Below are 19,223 nucleotides of genomic sequence, written 5' to 3'. Positions count from 1 at the left end.
TCTTCTCAAGCTCACATAGGATATTCAACAAAATTGACCACATTCTGGGCTATAAAATACATTTACAAGACTAGATAAATTGAAAGACGTAACACATTTACAAGACTAGAAATCACACAAAACATGTTCTCATGTGCAATGGAATCAACCTAGAAATTAATAACAGAAAAAACCTGGGAAATTTCAAAATAGAGATTAGACAACACAATTCAACACAATTCTAATTCTAAAGAAGAAATCTCAAGATAAATCTTAAAATATTTTGAACTAAATGAAAATGAAAACGCAAAATTACGAAAGCCATGCTTAGAAGGGAACTGATAGCATCTATTTTAGGAAAAAAAAAAAAAAAAGATCTAAAATCAATAAACCAAACTTCTACCTTAGGAAAAGAGGGAAGAAGAGCAACATAAGCCTCAGTAAGCAGGAGAAAAAAAAAAAAGAGAGATAATAAAAAGGAGAGTGAGAATCAATGAAGTTGAAAACAGAAAAACACTAGAGAAAAATTAATGAAACCAAAACCTGTTCTTTGAAATGATTGATGAAAGGGAAAATCTCTAGCCAGGCTAACAGAATAAAAGGGAAAAGACACAAATCCGGGAGCCGGATTTCTCACAGTTGGAGTGGAAATTTACAAACAAGCAAGGGGAAGAGGCTGCAGTGACCCACGTGGTAATGGATTGGACTTGGAGACATCAGTGTTAGCTCATGATTAGCTTACTGTAGGTACAGCGGGTTACATACAGACATGCTTATAGGTATGTCTGTACACATGGGTCGGCATACACGTATCTATTTCCTCCCTCTGTCAGCTGAGAGGGCCTAGAAGCAAAACACCCTGCCGTTAATAAGCATGGCTAGTACCCAGATCTTGGTTTCTGATACCCTTCTCCAATAAAAGGAGCCAATGCTCCTTGAGAGATGGCTGATTTTAGGGCTAGAGCAGGAAATATAAAACATGAACTTAAGCTCCTGACAGTGCCAGAAGGTAAGGAAGTGCTACACACACACACACACACACACACACACTGATGCAGTACGTCAGAGATCCAAAAGCCAGCTGAAAAAGCTCCTAAATGGCCAAAGCTGGTACAATTTGAGCACATACTAAATAAAACATAGATCATAACCAAAAGTTTAATATCAGTAGCCATGAGTTCTCACTGATACAAATAAATGATTGAATAAATAAATAATTGTGGGAAAATAGACAAACCTCCCATGCAAAAGAAGTCCAAATAATTCAGGTCGATAAGCCACCTTCTAACTTCCCACTCCTTGGATGTGGGCTATGCACAGTGACTTTCTTTCAGAGAGTGAAGTATATATAAGGTGTGTGTGTGTGTGTGTGTGTGTGAGGGGGGTAACTTTACAGTAGAGATACCAGACAAACAGAATCTGAGCAGGATGATCAAAGTTAGAATCAGAAATCATGTCATGTTGAAGTTACGTACCTCTGATTCGGCATGAGAAGGATGCTGCTTTATTTCTGGGAGCTTCCTCACCCATACTCATAACCCCACTCCAATCATGAGACAGACCACCAGACAAATTCCAACTAGGGGACAGTCTACAAAATATCTGGTCAATATTCTTTTAAAAAAGTGTCAAAGTCATCAAAAACAAGGAAAGTCTAAAAAACTGTCAGTCAAGAGGCGCCTAAGAAGATATGCCAACAAAATGTAATGTGGTGTTCCACATGGGATCATGGAACAGAAAAAAAGAACACTAGGTAAAAACTAAAGGAATTTAAAATATGGGCTTTAGTTAATAATAATGTATCAATATTTTTTCATTAATTATAACAAATATACCACACTAATATAAGATGTTAATAACAAGGAAAAGTAGATACGGGAAACTGTACTACCTTTGCAATTTTTCTGTAAATCTAAAACTAATAATAAATAAAAAGTTTCATTTATGTGGAAATTGACCTACATGGCATTTAGTATATCCATTTCAATGCTGAAATACAGTGACTTTAAAGTAGGATATTTTTGGGATCCCTGGGTGGCGCAGCAGTTTGGCGCCTGCCTTTGGCCCAGGGCGCGATCCTGGAGACCCGGGATCGAATCCCACATCGGGCTCCCGGTGCATGGAGCCTGCTTCTCCCTCTGCCTGTGTCTCTACCTCATTCTCTCTCTCTCTCTGTGACTATCACAAATAAATAAAAATTAAAAAAAAATAAAGTAGGATATTTTTGATAGTGTGCTAATAGATACATGTGTATATATATATATATATATATATATTATCCATTAAAATTATACATATATTGAGAGAGATTCAAAACAATATATATATATTTAGAGATATAGTAGCATTATAGTCTCTGGACTCTATAATCTCTGATTATGGACAATTTTAATTTTCTTCATTTTATTTGACAGTATTTTTAAAAATAATTTATTTATTTATTTCAGAGAGAGAGAGAGCACAAGCAGAGGAAGGGGCAGTAGGGGAAGTGGACTCACCACTGAGCAGGGAGCCCAACATGGGACTCTATCCCAGGACCCTAGGATCATGACCTGAGCTGAAGACAGATGCTTAACCGGCTGAGCTACCCATGTGCCCCTATTTGACAGTATTTTAAAAGCAATTTACCAAGGACACAATTATTTTTGTAAACTAAAAGAAAGTTAATTGAAGTTTAAGTTTTTAAAATCAGTAGCTCTCCATGATGAGTGATGCCCGGCTGTGTGTCCCTGCTCCAAGCTCTATTAGCACCCTGTCCTGACCTCTGTCATTGCCTTTATAAGAAGCCATCTTATGCATTTATGTTTTTGTCTGTCTTTCTTCTGAGATTACAAAATTCTCAAGGAAAAAAAATGTCTGCACTGCTAGCACCTGTGGAGAGTCTGGTAGACTACGTCCTTAGGGACACAGGCAGAGGGCAGTTCGGTGTAAAATCTGGGACGAGTAGCTGCTCTAGTTTCCTCACATGAAAAATGAAAAATGTGGGCTGCTGCCATCACTGGGGTTCCTTCCAGATCTAGGATTCAAGATTCTTTTCCCATCTCAATGAATTGGGCATAAATTCACAAAATAGGAACTCTGGGGAGATTATGTGACTTGCCCAAATTCTTCTTTTGCATCTTCTGGAAGATGATGGAAGATTGAGATTCAGGAAATGTCTGCTCTTTGGGAATTGGTTCAGAAAGTCTTTTTCTGTAAGTTTTAAATAATTTATTATTTGCAGTTAAATTTGTCTTTGAAAATTTACAAATGCCTGAACAAACCGTAATGGTTAAAATATGAAAGGATTAAATACGAGGATAATTATTTTGCAAGATCTTAGTGAAAATCTTTTTTTTTTTAATTTTCTACACAAAGCAGAAAATATCCTGTGTGATGAAGTGAGCATATTGCTGTATATGTGTCCCTCGAATTGTGCTGCTTATTCCTTGAACCCGAGATTAGAGAAGAATGATGGAAAAGCACGAATCACTGACTACACATCTGAAAGTCAAACTCTGAGGCCTTTCCAGCATCAGTGATCCTGCTCTGTCTTAATCAGCAATAATCTCCAGCTCTCCCACTCCTGTCCTCCTGTCCCTCAGTAACTCTGACGGCTTGAGACATTAAGTTCAGCAAAAAAGCCTATTATAGTGGGTTCCTATTGATCTGTAACAAATTACTACAAACTTAGCTTTAAGACAACACACATCGATTATCTTACAGTTTTGGAGGTCAGAGGTCCAAAATCAGTGTCACTGGGCTCAAATCAAGGTGTTAGTTAGCAAGGTTGCATTCCATTCTGGGGGCTTTGGGGGGAGGATCCATTTGCTTGCCTTTCCCAGCTTCTAGAGGCTGCCTGCATTGCTTGGCTCAGGGCTGCTTCCACCAGCTTCAAGGCCAGCAGGGTAGTGTCTTCAGATCTCTGTGACAAGGACCCTCTGCCTGTGTTATCACATCTCCTTTTCTAATTCTGACTCTCCTGCTTCTCTCTAATAACGACCCTGTGATCACCCTACATCCACCCAGATAATTCCAGATAATCGTCCCATCTCAAGACTCTTATTCAAATCTATGAAGTCCTTTTTGATACATAAGGTAATATGTTGAGATTTGCTATGGGGGCCATTATTCTATCTCGTGTATGTCCATCTTTCTTTTCCTAGCCAGTGGAGTGGACACCTCTTGTATGGAGCCCTATTTTCATGCAACCTCTGAGTCAGGCACCTTTGGTACCAGTCACATCTTGTCCCAGAGAAGTCATTGCTTTGTCATTTCTATAAAGATTGCCCTTTTAGATAGGGTAAAAGGATACATGAGGCTCTAATTATGGCTATGTGAGAGCATATGATACTTTTGTATCAGGCAAATTTTTTTTTCTTAAGAGTATAGCTTTGGTGAGACAGACTTAGATTTCAATCTGGGCTCCACCCTCTACTATCTCTGTCACTTAGAGTGGGTGGCTTGCTTTTTTCTGAGCTTTGCCATCTCTGACTCAACCACAACTCTTGCCATCCTTATACTATACCCCACCATCCCTGAGATTTTCTCTAATGAGATTTGAAAGATAGCTAGGGTGTCTTAAATTATATAGTAAGAGGCAAAATTGAACTTCATAGACTTAATAGGAATAAATGAGCAGAAAACAAACAAGATCATATAATTTGGGTGGGGTTTTTGCACAAAGAGTTTAACTTACTAAATCTCTTCTGGAAAATATTTTTAATTCTTATTTTCTAGAACCTATAAACACATACCAAAAGACCTCTGAAAAAGTACCTAAAGTTCCACTAAGACCCTAAGGTGATGAAACATTAAGCACATTATAAAATATGAAGCTTATTAAAAAGGATTTACTATTAATCTTCTGGTCCCCCTCTCTCTTCTTGTCCAATCCTATGTCTGGATGATTCTCTGTCACTCGTTCAATTTATTTTGTGTGCCCCATGGTTTTGGGAATCCAGCTCCTTCTTTTCCTTTTATTGGAAAATAAAATTAAATTCCCAAAGTACTCCCCTTCCTTCCCCAATGTCCCTTTTTATCAATATTATATCGAATTGATTAAAAGTTCAATGTTTAATTAGGAGCCTAGTATATTATTAGCAACATAATTTATTAAGGATTGACTAATATAATCTCTATCTATCTATCATCTATCTATTTATTCTATTCTATTTTTTCTTAATGCATGTCTCTGGCATCTTATAACATGAAATAGCAAACAATTAACCCCATCTGCAAAAGAGCACACCTCGGTTTGTGCCCTGATTTCCTCATTCTCTCTTTCATCTTTCTTCCTTCAGTCATTTTTTTCTTTGCATAAGGAATGTATCACTTAGGCTCATTACCAACATTTTGAACAACACAATGTATATAACATGAAGTGAGAAAATGTTCCCATTTTCTCAATCTTGTGAAGTAATCATTATTGAAAGTGTTGCCAATTTTGTCCTCCAGGATTTTTCATCTGTAAACACCTGTTGGAAGTGATGCCATGACCAAGCACTTAGACTTGAGTTACTTTTTAGTGGCCACATAGTTGACCATTGTATGGACACATCATCATTTATTTCTCTCTATTTCTTACTTTGCTGCAGAAAGCAGATTGTCTCGTTGTGTTTATCACTCCATGTATTTTTCAGTGGAGAAGTACCAAAAAGGAATGAAAAAGCAGCCCTACAGCTATTTCCTTTAAAAAAAAAAAAATCCTTTCCCCCCAAACTCTCTTACTTCTTGATCTCTTATCTTGGAGGACTTGGGGGAGTGGCCCAGGAAGGTTATTATTTAACAACATGTTATCAAACATGAATAAACAATTACTAGAGCACTTCCCTCTCTCCTGAGTACCCCAGTAATGGTGAAACCAGAACCAGCAGAAGTGAGAGGGAGCCCTGTGCTGACTTTAGAAAAAATATCTGCTGAAAATAGTTACTTTTATTATATAGCAAGACAGACAGACACACACACACACATATAAAATAAATGCAATTGTATTTCCATATGTTGATATATAAATATATATGTATAAATCTATTGTTCTATCAGAGCATTCAATTTCATTAGTTTTAGCATGTTTCCTTAATTAACAACTATATCAGTTAAAGATGAGGTAGCAAAACATTCTGAGTAGGGCACGCTGAACATTGTTCTGAATGACATCCTCCCACAAAAATATCACCATCTGGAAACCGGAAATGGAGCATCATGCTTCCAAGGGGTTCTTATCTCCCAGACTTCACTCTCTTCTCTCTCTTTCTCTCTCCCCTCCCCTGGAATCGGCTAGCCCTCATGACCACACTGTTTACTTGTTAATTCGGAGCCCCAGCTCTAGATTATTATTATCAGTGACCTTCCCCCACCCACAGAGAGACTGAGACTTAATTCTCCTCTGTCTCCCCCTCAGGGAACTCCCAGCCACTGTACCACAGGCAGCATTTCTCATTGTTCTACTCGTTTCTAACGACTGCAGCACTCTCACCAATGTCACCTGAACTCAACTCAAGCCTGTTAGCTTGCTCACAGTCAAAATAAACATATAAATACTTATAAATAAAAAAGTACTTACAAATAGGAAAAGGGAAAGAGCAAGCAGGCTTTCTGTGTCACTTCTTTTAGTCATCAGGATGCTGAGGCACAAAGAAAAGTTCTTGACAAACAGTCTTACCTTTGCCTGTTGGAGTAGAGCTCAGGGGACAAGGAAAGCCCATCCCCTAAAGAAGCCGATCGTCACAGCCCCCTCCACTGGCCCCCATCCATCCACAACAAAAGCACCACTCCTGAACTGTCAGTTGTGTACCTGGACAGTTCCTGAAGGAAGCAGTATAGCATTTGACTAATCTTGCATAACATTTTCATAATCCACGCCCATTGTCCCAAGGAAAAACCTGTTTTACTGATCTATTTTATATCAGGAAATATTCAAAACAGGGGACCGAGATAGTGGGGCTCCTTCAGACAGATGAGCCAAATTAGAGGAGACTTTCTATATGCCTGGGCACTGCAAGGTTCTGGGAGGTCTACCTTGTGCCAGGCCCAGGGCTAGGGAAAGGAGACATGAAAAACAAATCACTCTCCTCTCCCCAAGGATCTTGCAGCCTTTTGGGGGTCACAATCTGTAACTCTCATGGAGGGACGTTGAGGACACAGAGGGAGAGGGGACATATTCTCAACCGGGAATTTGGGAAGGCTTCACCGAGTAGTGTCTGCATTGAGTTTTGAAGCATGAGTAGGAGTTTTCCGGAAAAATGAGGGTTGAGCTAGGCCTGGGGCAGTGGGAAGCAGGTTGAAGGCAGAGAGAACAGCATACAAAGGTACGAAATTATTTGTTTTTAAGATTTTATTTATTTATTCATGAGAGACAGAGAGAGAGAGAGAGAGAGAGAGAGGCAGAGACACAGGCAGAGGGAGAAGCAGGCTCCATGTAGGGAGCCCGATGCTGGGACTCGATCCCGGGACTCCAGGATCACGCTCTGGGCCAAAGGCAGGTACTAAACCGCTGAGCCACCCAGGGATCCCCAAGGTGCAAAATTATTGAATAGGATGATACATTTGGGGAACTACAAAGTTCCCCAAATGGGCTGAAACAGAGTATGTGGAAGCAAAAGGAGATATGAGACCAAAGAACTAGGAAGCGTCACCTGATGGGCTGATTTACAACATCGGAAATAAGAATTGTGAATTTGGGTACCATAATAATTCTACACTTTACTAGTGGAACTTAACATACTATTTGTCATTGCGAGAGAGAAGCTTTGAAGGGAGGAGTTTGATGTATATTTAGATACTCCATGTGCTCAGAAAATGGGTGGTCTGGTTGCTCAAACGACCTACCTTAAATTAGGTCACTGAATACCAGCTTCCACATAATTAGAATAATTAAAATACATTAAATATTAAAACCATCATTAGCACGTGACTACTCTTTGGCACTTCCAAAGGATCTACAAGACTTTGGAAAGGGTCAGGATAACAATCAGAAGGACTACCACTCTGTAGAGTCCAAAGTGACGGCTAACAAGTTCTGCTCAGGAGGAGGTGAGTTTAGGGTTCTCCTATTTTAAAAATCACTTGCATTTGGAATATTTTTACACTTTATGCGTTGTGAAGCGGCCTGACAGATTGAATTAGGGCCAACATAATAAATGAAGCACTGCACTAATAATGTTAATACAAACAAATAATCAGAATAAACCACATTTCCCCACGTGATCCAGTAAACATATGGTCTTGCGGTTGAAACTTGGCAAGTTAATTGTCATAAGAACCCTGAAAGGAAGGTGGAATGAATTGGTAATTCTATCCCTAGGTCAGACCTCCGTCCTTGATATTTCCCTGTTCCCACAGACTGGCAAACCCTTGAAACAGCAAGTACATTCTATTGTTAGCATTTCTTCCCCCTGTGAAATCACATTAATGATTGTAATTTGCTCCATTAGTATTGGCTTTACAGCTTCATTAAATGCATCTATTATTTTACCTTGTTTCTAAAGACTTGTTGGATATCCAGGGCAGGAAAGACTTTTTTTTCCTTCGGTATTTAACATGTAAGAAGCTAAGACTCAGAAAGGTGGCTTGCTTTGTCCAAGGTCACATGACCTGAACTCCTGAACTACAACATCTGCTTCTACCTCTAAGTCTGAACTCCTTTCTTACAATATCATACTGCCTCAAGGACATGCCTTAGCCTCCAGTTTAAACATTGTCTATGTCCCTAACACTGTCCTAATTAAAACCTTACACCAGACCTGCATTATAGGTGCTACTGTTATTCCCATTTTGCAGATGGGTAACCTGAGATGTGGAAACATTAAGGAATAAATACAACCTCTCAGAGGAAGAATTGGGATTAAAACCCTAGTAGTTGGCTCCAGAGTCTATACTCTTAACTATAGCCAATACGCCGCCCAAGGCAACTAATTAATCTCCCTTCCCTGATGACATTACTATACTTTTCAATTTTACTACCATATCACTTGTCTATGTGGCTTTCTTCCCCAACTGAACTTGAAGATTCTGGACAGCAGAGCCAGTGACTTCATAATTTTTGTTCACAAACTCCAAGCCAGACATGTAGGGATTTAGATTTAGATTTTTCCCTTCTTCCTCATTCCCATCACAACCAAGCCTTATTAATTCTTCTTCCTTAACTCCTCTCAAATTTATCTTTCCCTCTGTCTCCACCACTACTATCTGTTTAAGCCTAGACATTTCTGGGTTGTATCAGCTCCCTTGCTGGTCTTCTTGCCTCCTTACTTCCTCTCATTCCAGTCTATGCTCACAGCTAGTAGTGATCTGACCATATCACCCACTTACTCACAATTGTACTTGTCTGAAGAACCTGAAAGATCATTTCTGTTTTTTGTTTTTCTCATACATCACATCCATGTAGATGATGCTTCCTTCCTCTGTCAGATAGAACTTCCCTCCACTTCTTTGTTTGTAGAGTTCCTACTCACCATATAGAACTCAACTCAATTTTACTTCTCCTTTCCACCACTGAGAGGACCTCAGTTGGGCTCCAGTGCTACCCAATCCCCTACAATGAAATCATGAGCATTCTTTCTCAAGTCTCTCATATCTGGGCTTTCATGACCTTGTGTATGAATTTGTCTGGATAGATATACATATAGATGATATAGATATAGATATAGATATAGATATAGATATAGATATAGATATAGATATAGATATCTCAGATTTCAGGACCAGAGTCTGTTAGGCAAAGTCACAAAGGCTGATCTAGAGTCAAGAATTAGTGAGAATGATAACTCAGATATGGCTAAGCTTACATTTTTACTTTGTTATTGTGTAAATAAATATACCTAAGATCAAGGATCATGATGTTTTGAATGATCACAGCTCCCTGGGGCCTCTTTTAAGTCAGGATGATACCTCCAAGGTTTAAAGATCTCAGGTAGCCTTGAAGAATGAAGGCCATACCGTAGCTGAGAGGCCCAGAGTCTTGGGCTGTCTTTTTGTTGTTTTGAGTGGGAATGTAAGATAAGTGTGGCTAACATCAATATTCATGGTACATCTTATTACCACGAGAGGAGTTTAATGTCATAGAAGAATTGAATGATACAGTTGTTTTTCTGTTGTTTTTTTTCCTTGTAGTATCTCACTGTTCTTACTCATCTCTATAGGCCATTGCCTACCCTAGATGGTTTATGAATTCCTTATTTCACCCAGTTCTGACACATTGCTCTCCAGAATGGTGTTGTATTGTCTAAACTCCCACCAAAAGTTCAAGAGAGACCTCATTTCCTAAGCACTTGCTAAGTGCCACTCTGGGTGGCATCTGATTTTCATTAAAATGGACAGAAAGTGGCAAGTCTGCATTATTTCAATTTTTACTTCTATTATTACACTTCCACTAACAAAGTTGAGAATCTCTTCATATACTTTTGTCCTTCCATGCTTTCCTTTCTTTGAATTGCAGAGTCATAACCTTTGCCTATTTTTCTACTGTGTTCATTTTTTGTTTCTGGTTGATTCATAAGAGTCCCTTGTATTTTCTAGATTAATCCCTTGTTGGTTTTTGAAGTTGCAAATATGTTCTCCTAATCTGCCACCCATATGTTAACATAATCTATATAGAGCGGTTCATTGAACAGAGGTCTTTAATTTTGATGTTGTCAAATCCAATTTTTACCTTCTGGTTTGTGCTTTGGGGTTCTTATTTAGGAAGTACTTCACCACCCAATGATTAAATAAATTATCATGCCCCCCCACCACCACCACAGACACACTCATTTTACAGCTTTACCTCTAACACATAGGTCTTTTATACCTTTGGAGTTCACTCTAATATGCAGTATAATGTGGACCCAAACTTATTTTTTATGCCTATGGTGAGCCAGTTTTCTGAATACCTCTACTGAACAATCTTCAATCAATCCATTTCCCCTTACTCCTGTCTGTGGAGCCCTTTCCTTGACATATCAAATCTCTCTCTCTCTCTCTGCCTCCCTCTTCATCTCTCTGTCTCTGTCTCTGTCTATATAGATAGATACTATTTATCTCAATATATACATATGTGTATATTTTGTATAAATACTGAGATATATGTCTCTATCTCATATCTTTGTCTCTGTAAATACTTGTCTAGTGAAAGAGAAAACGGGGGGGGGGGAGAGAAAGAAAGATGTATATTTCCAGATACACACACACACACACACACACACACAATATTGGTTTTGTTTCTCTGAAGAACCCTAATACACTAGTTTAGAAGAATGATATTGACATATAGTACCTAAGTTTGTATCTGAGGATCTTGTGGAACTCTGTGGTTACCATATTTTGAAAATTCTGTCACGCTTTCTGTGTAGATGGTCCTAGAATTTACTATGTTGTCCCTTTCCTTTCTATCTTCATAGCTTTTCTTTCTTTTTCTTTCTCCTTTAATTATTTTTTTCTCATTGCGTTGGTCAGAACTTCTAACACTATTTTAAACAACGCAATGGTAGTGATACAGGGTGTATCCTTGTGCTATTTCCTACATTAAAAGGATCAAGTCTGTTATTTCTCTGTTGCATATGTTTCCTGGGTGTCTTTAATATGTAGATTTCATCAAGTTAAGGAGACTACCTTCTAATTCTAGTTTTCTAATAATTTCTCTGAGTTAGTCTTCCGTTTAGGTCTATTTTCCTAAGATAAATCCTCATTGATTACGGTGTATTACCTTAAAAATACATTAAGTATTCCATTAGCTAATATCTAATTTGAACTTTTCATCTATTTTTAAGTGAAATGTCCATATAATTTCCATTTCTCATTATTCTCTAGCTTTGAAATTGCAAATACACTAACTTCATGAATTAGTTAATTACCTTTCCTTCTTTTTAAGAAGATTTTTATTTAGAAATGGATAGGACTCCTTTTAAAAGTCATCTGGGCCTGGGGCTTTCTGCTGCTAAAGCAAGGTTGAGGTAGAAGTCTTTGTTTCTTTGAAAATAGGATTTATTCATATATTCTATTTATTTTTGTGATATTTAATTTTGGCATTTTATACATTTCTTGAAATCCATGCATTTGGCTCAAGCTTTTCAAATTGTTGCCTGTAGTTGTCTATAATATTCTTTTAAATTGTAAAAGCTTTCCATTTTGTCCATAGTTATTTCTCAATTTTCTGAAATATTTTGCAGATAACCATTTTTGAATAAATTAATTAAACAATTCAAATATAATTAATGTACAGATAAATATTTTTAATTTTCTGATTAGTCTTACCAGATGCCTAAAGTTTATAAATCTTTGAAAAGACCAAAGTTCTGGTTTTATTCATCTTCTGTATTGCTCTTTTATTCTATACTCTGTTTTTTTCTGCTCTAATCTTTATTATTTCCTCTTCCTCATTCTAAGGGTTTACTTTCTTGCCTTATATCTACCTTCTTGAATTATAAATTAGATCACTTGTTTTGAGCCTATCTGGATTATTGATCATATATTTAAAATCATAAACATTTTAAAAAGTAATTATAAACGTTTTAGTTTCCATGATGCTGATGATTTGAAATTAATTGATGGATAATACTTTAAAAATAATTTTTAATAATAATTTTTGTGAATTTTCCATGTATTATTACAAGTAATGTGAATTTCTCTTTTACAAGCTCTTTGTATAGCTATTAGTTCTGATATTCCTTACATTCCTGAGAATATTTTTGTAATATTCAAGGTTTGGTGAAAATTTAGCTGGATATAAATTCTAGAATCGATTTTCTTTTCCTTAAATCTTTTGAAATTACCTCCCATTGTATACTTGCATCTAGTGTTGCAATTGAGAAATCTGCTGTCTCTTGGATAACTGTTCCTCTGTCGGTGATATTTTTCTGCTGAGAAGCTTTCAGAACTTTCTCTTTTCTTTCATGTTCTTAAATTTCACCATAACTGTTAACATATTTATAACCATTACCTCCTAAAATTCTTCTTTATGAACACTTGTATTAGCTTCATTTTCCAACATCACTCTTTACCCCTCTTTGAGAATATTCATTGGATAGTTATTACAGATTCATTTGTTATATTGACACTTACTATGTGCCAGGTACTATTTTCCAAGCTGGAAATATGGCTGGGACAAAACATGTCTCATTGAGTTTATATTATACTGGAGGGAGACTAACAAATAATCAAATAAATATTATGTCAGGTGTTATAAGCACAGAAAAGAAATATAAAGTGAGGAAAGGGATAGAAAATGTGTGTGGGATCATATTTTAAGCTTTTAAACATAATTTCATCCTTAGAAAAAACTTATAAAAAGTTTTCTAGTACAAAGAATGTATACATGCCATTCACCCCAATTCATTCTTCTTCTTCTTCTTCTTCTTTTTTTTTTTTTTTTAAGATTCATTTATTTATTTGAGAGAGAGAGAGTGAGCAGGGGGAGAGACAGAGTGAGAGGGAAAGAATCCTCACAAGAAGACTCCTTGCTGAGTGAAGAGCCGGATATAAGGCTTAATTTCACATGCCCCTGAGATTGTGATCTGAGCTGAAACCAAGAGCCAGATGCCCAACTGACTGAGCCACCAGACAGACCCTTGCCCCAATACTTTATTAACATTTTACCACATTTGCTGTTCTCCCACTCTCTCTTTGAATTTAAATATCTTTATCTATTTACCTATCAATCTACTGATAAAGATATATTTTTAAATACATAGGTCTAAATCATCCAAGAGTAATTTATGGACATATCTCCTTATCCCTAAAGACTTCAATGTTAAATGTCTAAAATCAAGGACAATCTCTTACATACTACCATACAGTGATCAAAATCAGGAAATTAACATTGATAAAATTCTGTCATCTAATCTACAGACCTTATTGAGAATTCACCAGTGGTTCCCAAAATGTCCTTTATAACAAAAGAAAATTTTAGATAATGAGTTGCATTCGGTTATTATGTCTCTTTATCTTCTTTTAATCTGGAACATCACTAAGTATTTTAAATATAATGGGAGCAACATTTTGAAGCATTAACTTTCACAATGTTCCTCAGCTTGGATTGTCTAATGTTTCCCCATCATTAGACTTAGCTTATGCTTTCTTTCAGAAATACCACTGAGGTGATTCTGTGTTCTGTGTTCCTCTCAGTGTGCCATATCAAGGGACATATGAAGTCAATTTATCCCATTACTGGTGATGTTAACATTGATGATTTTAGGGTGGGGTCTAGTCAGATAGGGAGACATTTAAATTTATTTTCTCTGATCTATTAATATTCCTTCATTCAGTGTATGCTGTTGAAGCTGCTGTCTTTTTCTTTTTTATAAGGATTTTTTATTTTGTGGAAATGTAATTGCTAGGTGAACAGACATGCATTTTTTAAGGATTTATTTATTTATTTATTTATTTATTTATTTATTTATTTATGAGAGAGAGTGGAGGAAGAAGCAGAGGGAGAGAATTTCAGGCAGACTCCCCACTGAGTGCAGAGCCTGACAAGGGGCTCAATCTCATGGCCCATGAAATCATGACCTTGAGCCAAAACCAAGAGTTAGATGCTTAACTGACTGAGCCACCCAGGCACTCTTGCTATTTTACTCTTAATGTTGTTTGCTCTCTAGCTGCCTTGCAGTTTTTCCCTCTGAGCTCACAGTCCTCTAGATATAGTGGACATCTCAACTGGTGGTATGAACCTATGGGAAAAGAGCAAAGGCCTGGATTCCTTACATCCAAAAGAGTTTAAATGGTGGGGATGAAGGAATGCCCCTTGGTCAGAGGAGTCACCTGAGCTATCTTTGTACCTATGTGTTAACTCTGCTTCTTTGCAATGGCTCTCTCATTCACTTGTCATCATCTAACCGACACCTTGGGGTCAGGGAGAGTAGTGATTAAGGAGGAAAAGCCCAATTACGGTCCAGTAGTCATATATCTGTGGCTATTGGTCCTGTGGCATGCTTCTAGCCCTACCCTGACCAGGTGTCCCCTAGTCTCACTGGGCTGGTTGCTAATTATGTCTTTCAAAGATAGTAGGGTGGGCAGGGGTCTGCCCACTTTAGGGTAGGGGGAGAAAAGAGTCTGCCCACTGTAGGGTAGGGGGAGAAAACCTGTTTCTCTTATTTGGATCATAATAGACGTGAAATCTCCTTCCCTACCTAATGAGTCATCGTGGTTGCTGGTCCTTCTGTGGTCCAGGAATGTTTCATGTTTCATCTAGGTTGTTGGGGCTATCTTTGTCTTTCTTTATCATCTGAGGTAATTCCAGGGCTCATTCTCAGAAAAGGAGCCATAGGCCATGTTAGCTTTCATCCTATGTAGTGACTTTATGAGGATTAAGTGAATTCATTGTATAAAAGCATTTGGAGAACAGTGTGTCGCCAGTAAATTGTGCTCACTACTGGTTTTATTGTCTGAATATTATTATTGTCATAATGAATAACAACCTCTCATTTTGCATAATAATAAATATATCATACACATATTAAGCCTATTCTACATTTAAGAATCCATTCTGGATGAAAAAATACAAGATGTATTCCAGATAGGCCTTGTTCTTTAGCCCATGACACAAACTACTGAATACCTCAATGTGCACAATTGAAGGGACACTCACCTACTTGGATCAGGGAGGGTCTATGAAGACTCAGAAAGGAAAGGGTTTCTACCAGCTTTGTAAGTTTGCCAATATCTCTTACTAGACTTGGCAAAGATGCAACTGACAGTTGTGAGCATCTGTCTTGAGGAAATGCAGGGCCAGGACTGTGACCAGAGAGCCCAATGGGCACCAAAAGTGACACTGATGTTGGGCTCAAGAGTACCACATTGTGATTTGGTGGGAAGAGCACAAAGGCAGAGAAAAGAAGGAGACAAGAAGTCTGGAACATAGTAGGGACTCCATGAATTTGGAATGTATTGAATTACTCTGGATTTAAGAACTGGATGAGCCACTTACTAGCTCTGTGGCATTGGCAGGCTGTCTAACTTTTTTGATCCTCAGGTTCCTTATCTGCCAAATGGGGATAATCATGTCATGCCTGCCTGACTCCGAGGGTGGTTTCTAGGTACACAAGAATCAATAGATAATTCACTTGTTTTGAAAACAGTCCAAATGCCTTGTATTGATAGCTTGGTACCTACATTAGAGGATTTTACTGTGGAACAGAGAGACCCACAGTGTGCTCTGGTTCAGCAGAGGGTATCTCTAAGTCCTGAATGTGGTCAGACTGTGTAGTCGAATCTGGTACTTTTTAATTACTGATGAATCCCTGATCGCTGGGCTCAAGTTCATTTGCTAATTTCTTCCTCAGGGCCGAAAACATGCTATAACTATTACAACCCTTACCCCTTCCCCCCTGCCAAAGGGAGTTTCGTTTACCCTGAGTTTAGAGGTGAGTTAATCACACCAGTTACTCACAGTCTAATTTCCCTCATCGGCAGCCAAGTATTTTAGGCCACTGGCCAAGCATTGTGGGGAGAGAATGGTACAGGTGGAATTCAACTATGATGCTGTTATTCCATCTTGGTGAGGTAGGGAGCAACCCTGCCTAATGACAGAGTGCATTATATTTCTACCAGAAAACAAAACAAAACAAAACAAAACACCATTGGCCCATCTAAATAAAGAGGCTCTCCTAGGGCTTTCATTATCACAATATTTACCTGTGAAAGTTTTTCCCACAGGCACAACCTTTCCTTCTCTCCTTCCCTCCTCCCATCAAACTAGAATGAACCTACAACCTTTGCATAGAGTAGTGACGTTGAGTAGAATTATTTCTTTACAACTTCAGAATCATGGGCCATTCTGTGAATATCCTCTAGGTTGTTGAAAAAGCAGGAGTAGTGGCAAACATTTTCCCCAGGGAAAGGCATGGAGACATTACTGATTTCCATTCTTCCTTCCTGCTGTCTTAGGAATTCAAGCATAAGCAGCCTGGCCCTTCTCACAGAAGCAGGGCTGGAGGCACAGAGCTGACTGTGAAGACAGTGTGTGCAGTATCAGGCAACGAAGGCTTTCTGACTTTCAGCCCCAGGAAATAGGATCCCACAGTATCTCTCCCTCCCCACTCCCCATGTGTCTTCTACCATGATGGCTATGGGAGCATCAGATGTCCCCACCACAATTGTGATTTTGCCCAAGGTCATGCAATTAATACCTTGTGAAACTGGGGTGGAAACCCAGGCCTTTCTGATTCCAAAGCTGAGCGGCTTTCCATGATGTCACTGTGCTAGGTGTTTTATGTGTGAGGCTCACACAGGTCTACAGCATGTCCAAAGCTTCTCTTACGTTAGCTACCTGACACTCACACCAAAGAGACCATACTTCTTCACTTGATAATCAAGACAAAATTTTACCTCTATGCGTATTGAGGCAGAATGTTTAAAATGAAGACGGGTCTGGAAAAATTTAGGAAGTATGGTCATCACATACTTTCCTCTTGGGGTCCAACATTTTCAGTAAATTTTTACTAAATGTCTACTGTTTTCCTCTGTCTGTGTTAAGAGATAAATACATTCAAACCATGAGCAATTGGAGTCGGTCATGGGCAAAAATGGTGGTTTTCATTTTAGGAGTTTCAACATCCAAGTACTAGCAAAGGGGCCTACCAACAGGAACTGCACTACAATTCAAAACCAACTTACGATATTTTTTTTTTTGTTCTATAAATCACTATATTTTAAGGTTCAACAAAGCAATATCTCTAGAACTTTCAGTGTCCAGGATGTTTCAGCACTGTGCTCAAGGGCTGTTTAAAAATCAAACCAAATATTAATAATCATCATCATCATCAAACCATTCTTCCGCTTGGAATAAATTGCTGCTTATTCCATTTAGGTGTGTGAGCTCTGAAACAGCACATCAAGACCACAAAAGAAAGCTGATGGATACCTGAGCTGAAAGGAAGCAGTTACCCCAAACCATCCAGCCCGAGCACAGCCAGGGGGCCCTCCCTGGTGTGTCAGGTCCCACAGGCCTGGGACTCACACTGCAGGCATCTCCACCAATAAGACTTGGGTAAGAGCCAGAACTCAGGGCCTGAACTTCTGGGAAGATTTTACAGTCCTCAAGGGACTGAGTTTCCAACTTAAATAAAGAACAATAAATGGTTCAGATAAGTTTGTGGACTGCAGGCCAAGGAGAGGTGACACATATTTCCCTTATTAGTCAAGGCTTACCCTTTAGGGGTGGGAGAGGAATGTTTATAAGATTGGCGGCAATTGGGCAAATATTTCCTGTTTCTTTCATTCTCTATAGGATACCTTCGCTTATTTGAAGTCAAATTTCTCTCAGGTTAACAAAATATTTTACATCTCTTACAAAAAAGCAAGTGGAGCTGAAGGGAGAGGCACCACTTGGTAATCGGAGCTACTAAGAAAAAACAAACAAACAAACAAAAACCCAATCTTTTGTAAATTGCACAATTAACCTTTCCCTAAGCTGGCAATGGGACAGCCTCCCCAGCACCTATTCATGTCTGAGACCAGAGGGATCATCTTCCAAAGACTTTCAACACTTAACACTTAAGCAGAGAAATAAAATAAAAAAACTCAGCCTGGTTTATCTGGAAAATCTCTTTTTCATTTAATAATGCTTTCATACATTAACCTTTTGTTAATAAATTCTAGTACTATTGCATTAGGCAAAGGTCAAGATGTTGAGGCCTATACTATTGCTTCTTTGGAATTTTCAATACCCTGTATATGAGTTTACATGTAATTGACTTGTGTACATGTTTTACTGGAATGGGGATCTCAGATTCTCAGTTTGTAAGGTTGTAAGTGTGATATATAGATTTAAAATTATCTGTTTTAGTTACATTATTCACATCACCTATATTTTTGCTTATAACTTTACATGTATATACTATAGAGAGCATTTGTTCTTGATGAAGAATTATTAAATAGGCCAGACTGTACCCAGACTCACTCCTTTTATCTTATGAGTTCTTCATTCTTGAACTCCTAATTTTGCTTACCTTCTTGTTTAATTGGAATGGGTCTGTAAATAATTCTGTTAAGGAGGGTAGACGTGTCATTAGTATGTTTTAGGCATTTCTGTTTATCAGAAGATATATTTCTTTTGCCTTCTCACAATTGACTGAATCTAGCATTCTTGGGCTTAAAAACTGTTCATCGACAGAGGAAAAAAAAAACACTGCTTTCTTGTCTACTGGCATTTAAGGTTACAAATGAGAGACTGAGTTAAATTAATGTTTGTTTCCTTGCAGAAAACCTGTTTCTCTTATTTGGATCATAATAGATTTTTATCTTTATCCTAGTTGTTTGCCTTTATCCAAATGTCTAGATGTATGTGTCAT

The 19,223-nt window shown here is 38.0% G+C and overlaps 1 protein-coding gene across 4 annotated transcripts in view; it reads right to left on the bottom strand.

The window, feature by feature from the left end:
* ITPRID1 (ITPR interacting domain containing 1) overlaps nucleotides 1-19,223 on the bottom strand; it is a 142,403-nt gene that overhangs the window by 103,810 nt on the left and 19,370 nt on the right. For 2 of the 4 annotated variants that reach the window (XM_025464547.3, XM_025464548.3), the window contains exon 1: nucleotides 6,524-6,628. The exons of 1 other annotated variant lie outside the window; for it this stretch is intronic. In XM_025464547.3, the coding sequence (XP_025320332.3) occupies nucleotides 6,524-6,577 (54 nt within the window). In that variant the 5' untranslated portion in view covers nucleotides 6,578-6,628. Of the gene's footprint in view, nucleotides 1-6,523; nucleotides 6,762-19,223 lie in introns of those variants that run through there. One more of the 4 variants, XM_025464550.3, reaches the window with a different exon arrangement.

The sequence above is a fragment of the Canis lupus genome, chromosome 14 (genome assembly GCF_003254725.2).
Source record: "Canis lupus dingo isolate Sandy chromosome 14, ASM325472v2, whole genome shotgun sequence".
Lineage (NCBI taxonomy): Eukaryota > Metazoa > Chordata > Mammalia > Carnivora > Canidae > Canis > Canis lupus.
This window is presented reverse-complemented; position numbering and strand designations above follow the sequence as displayed.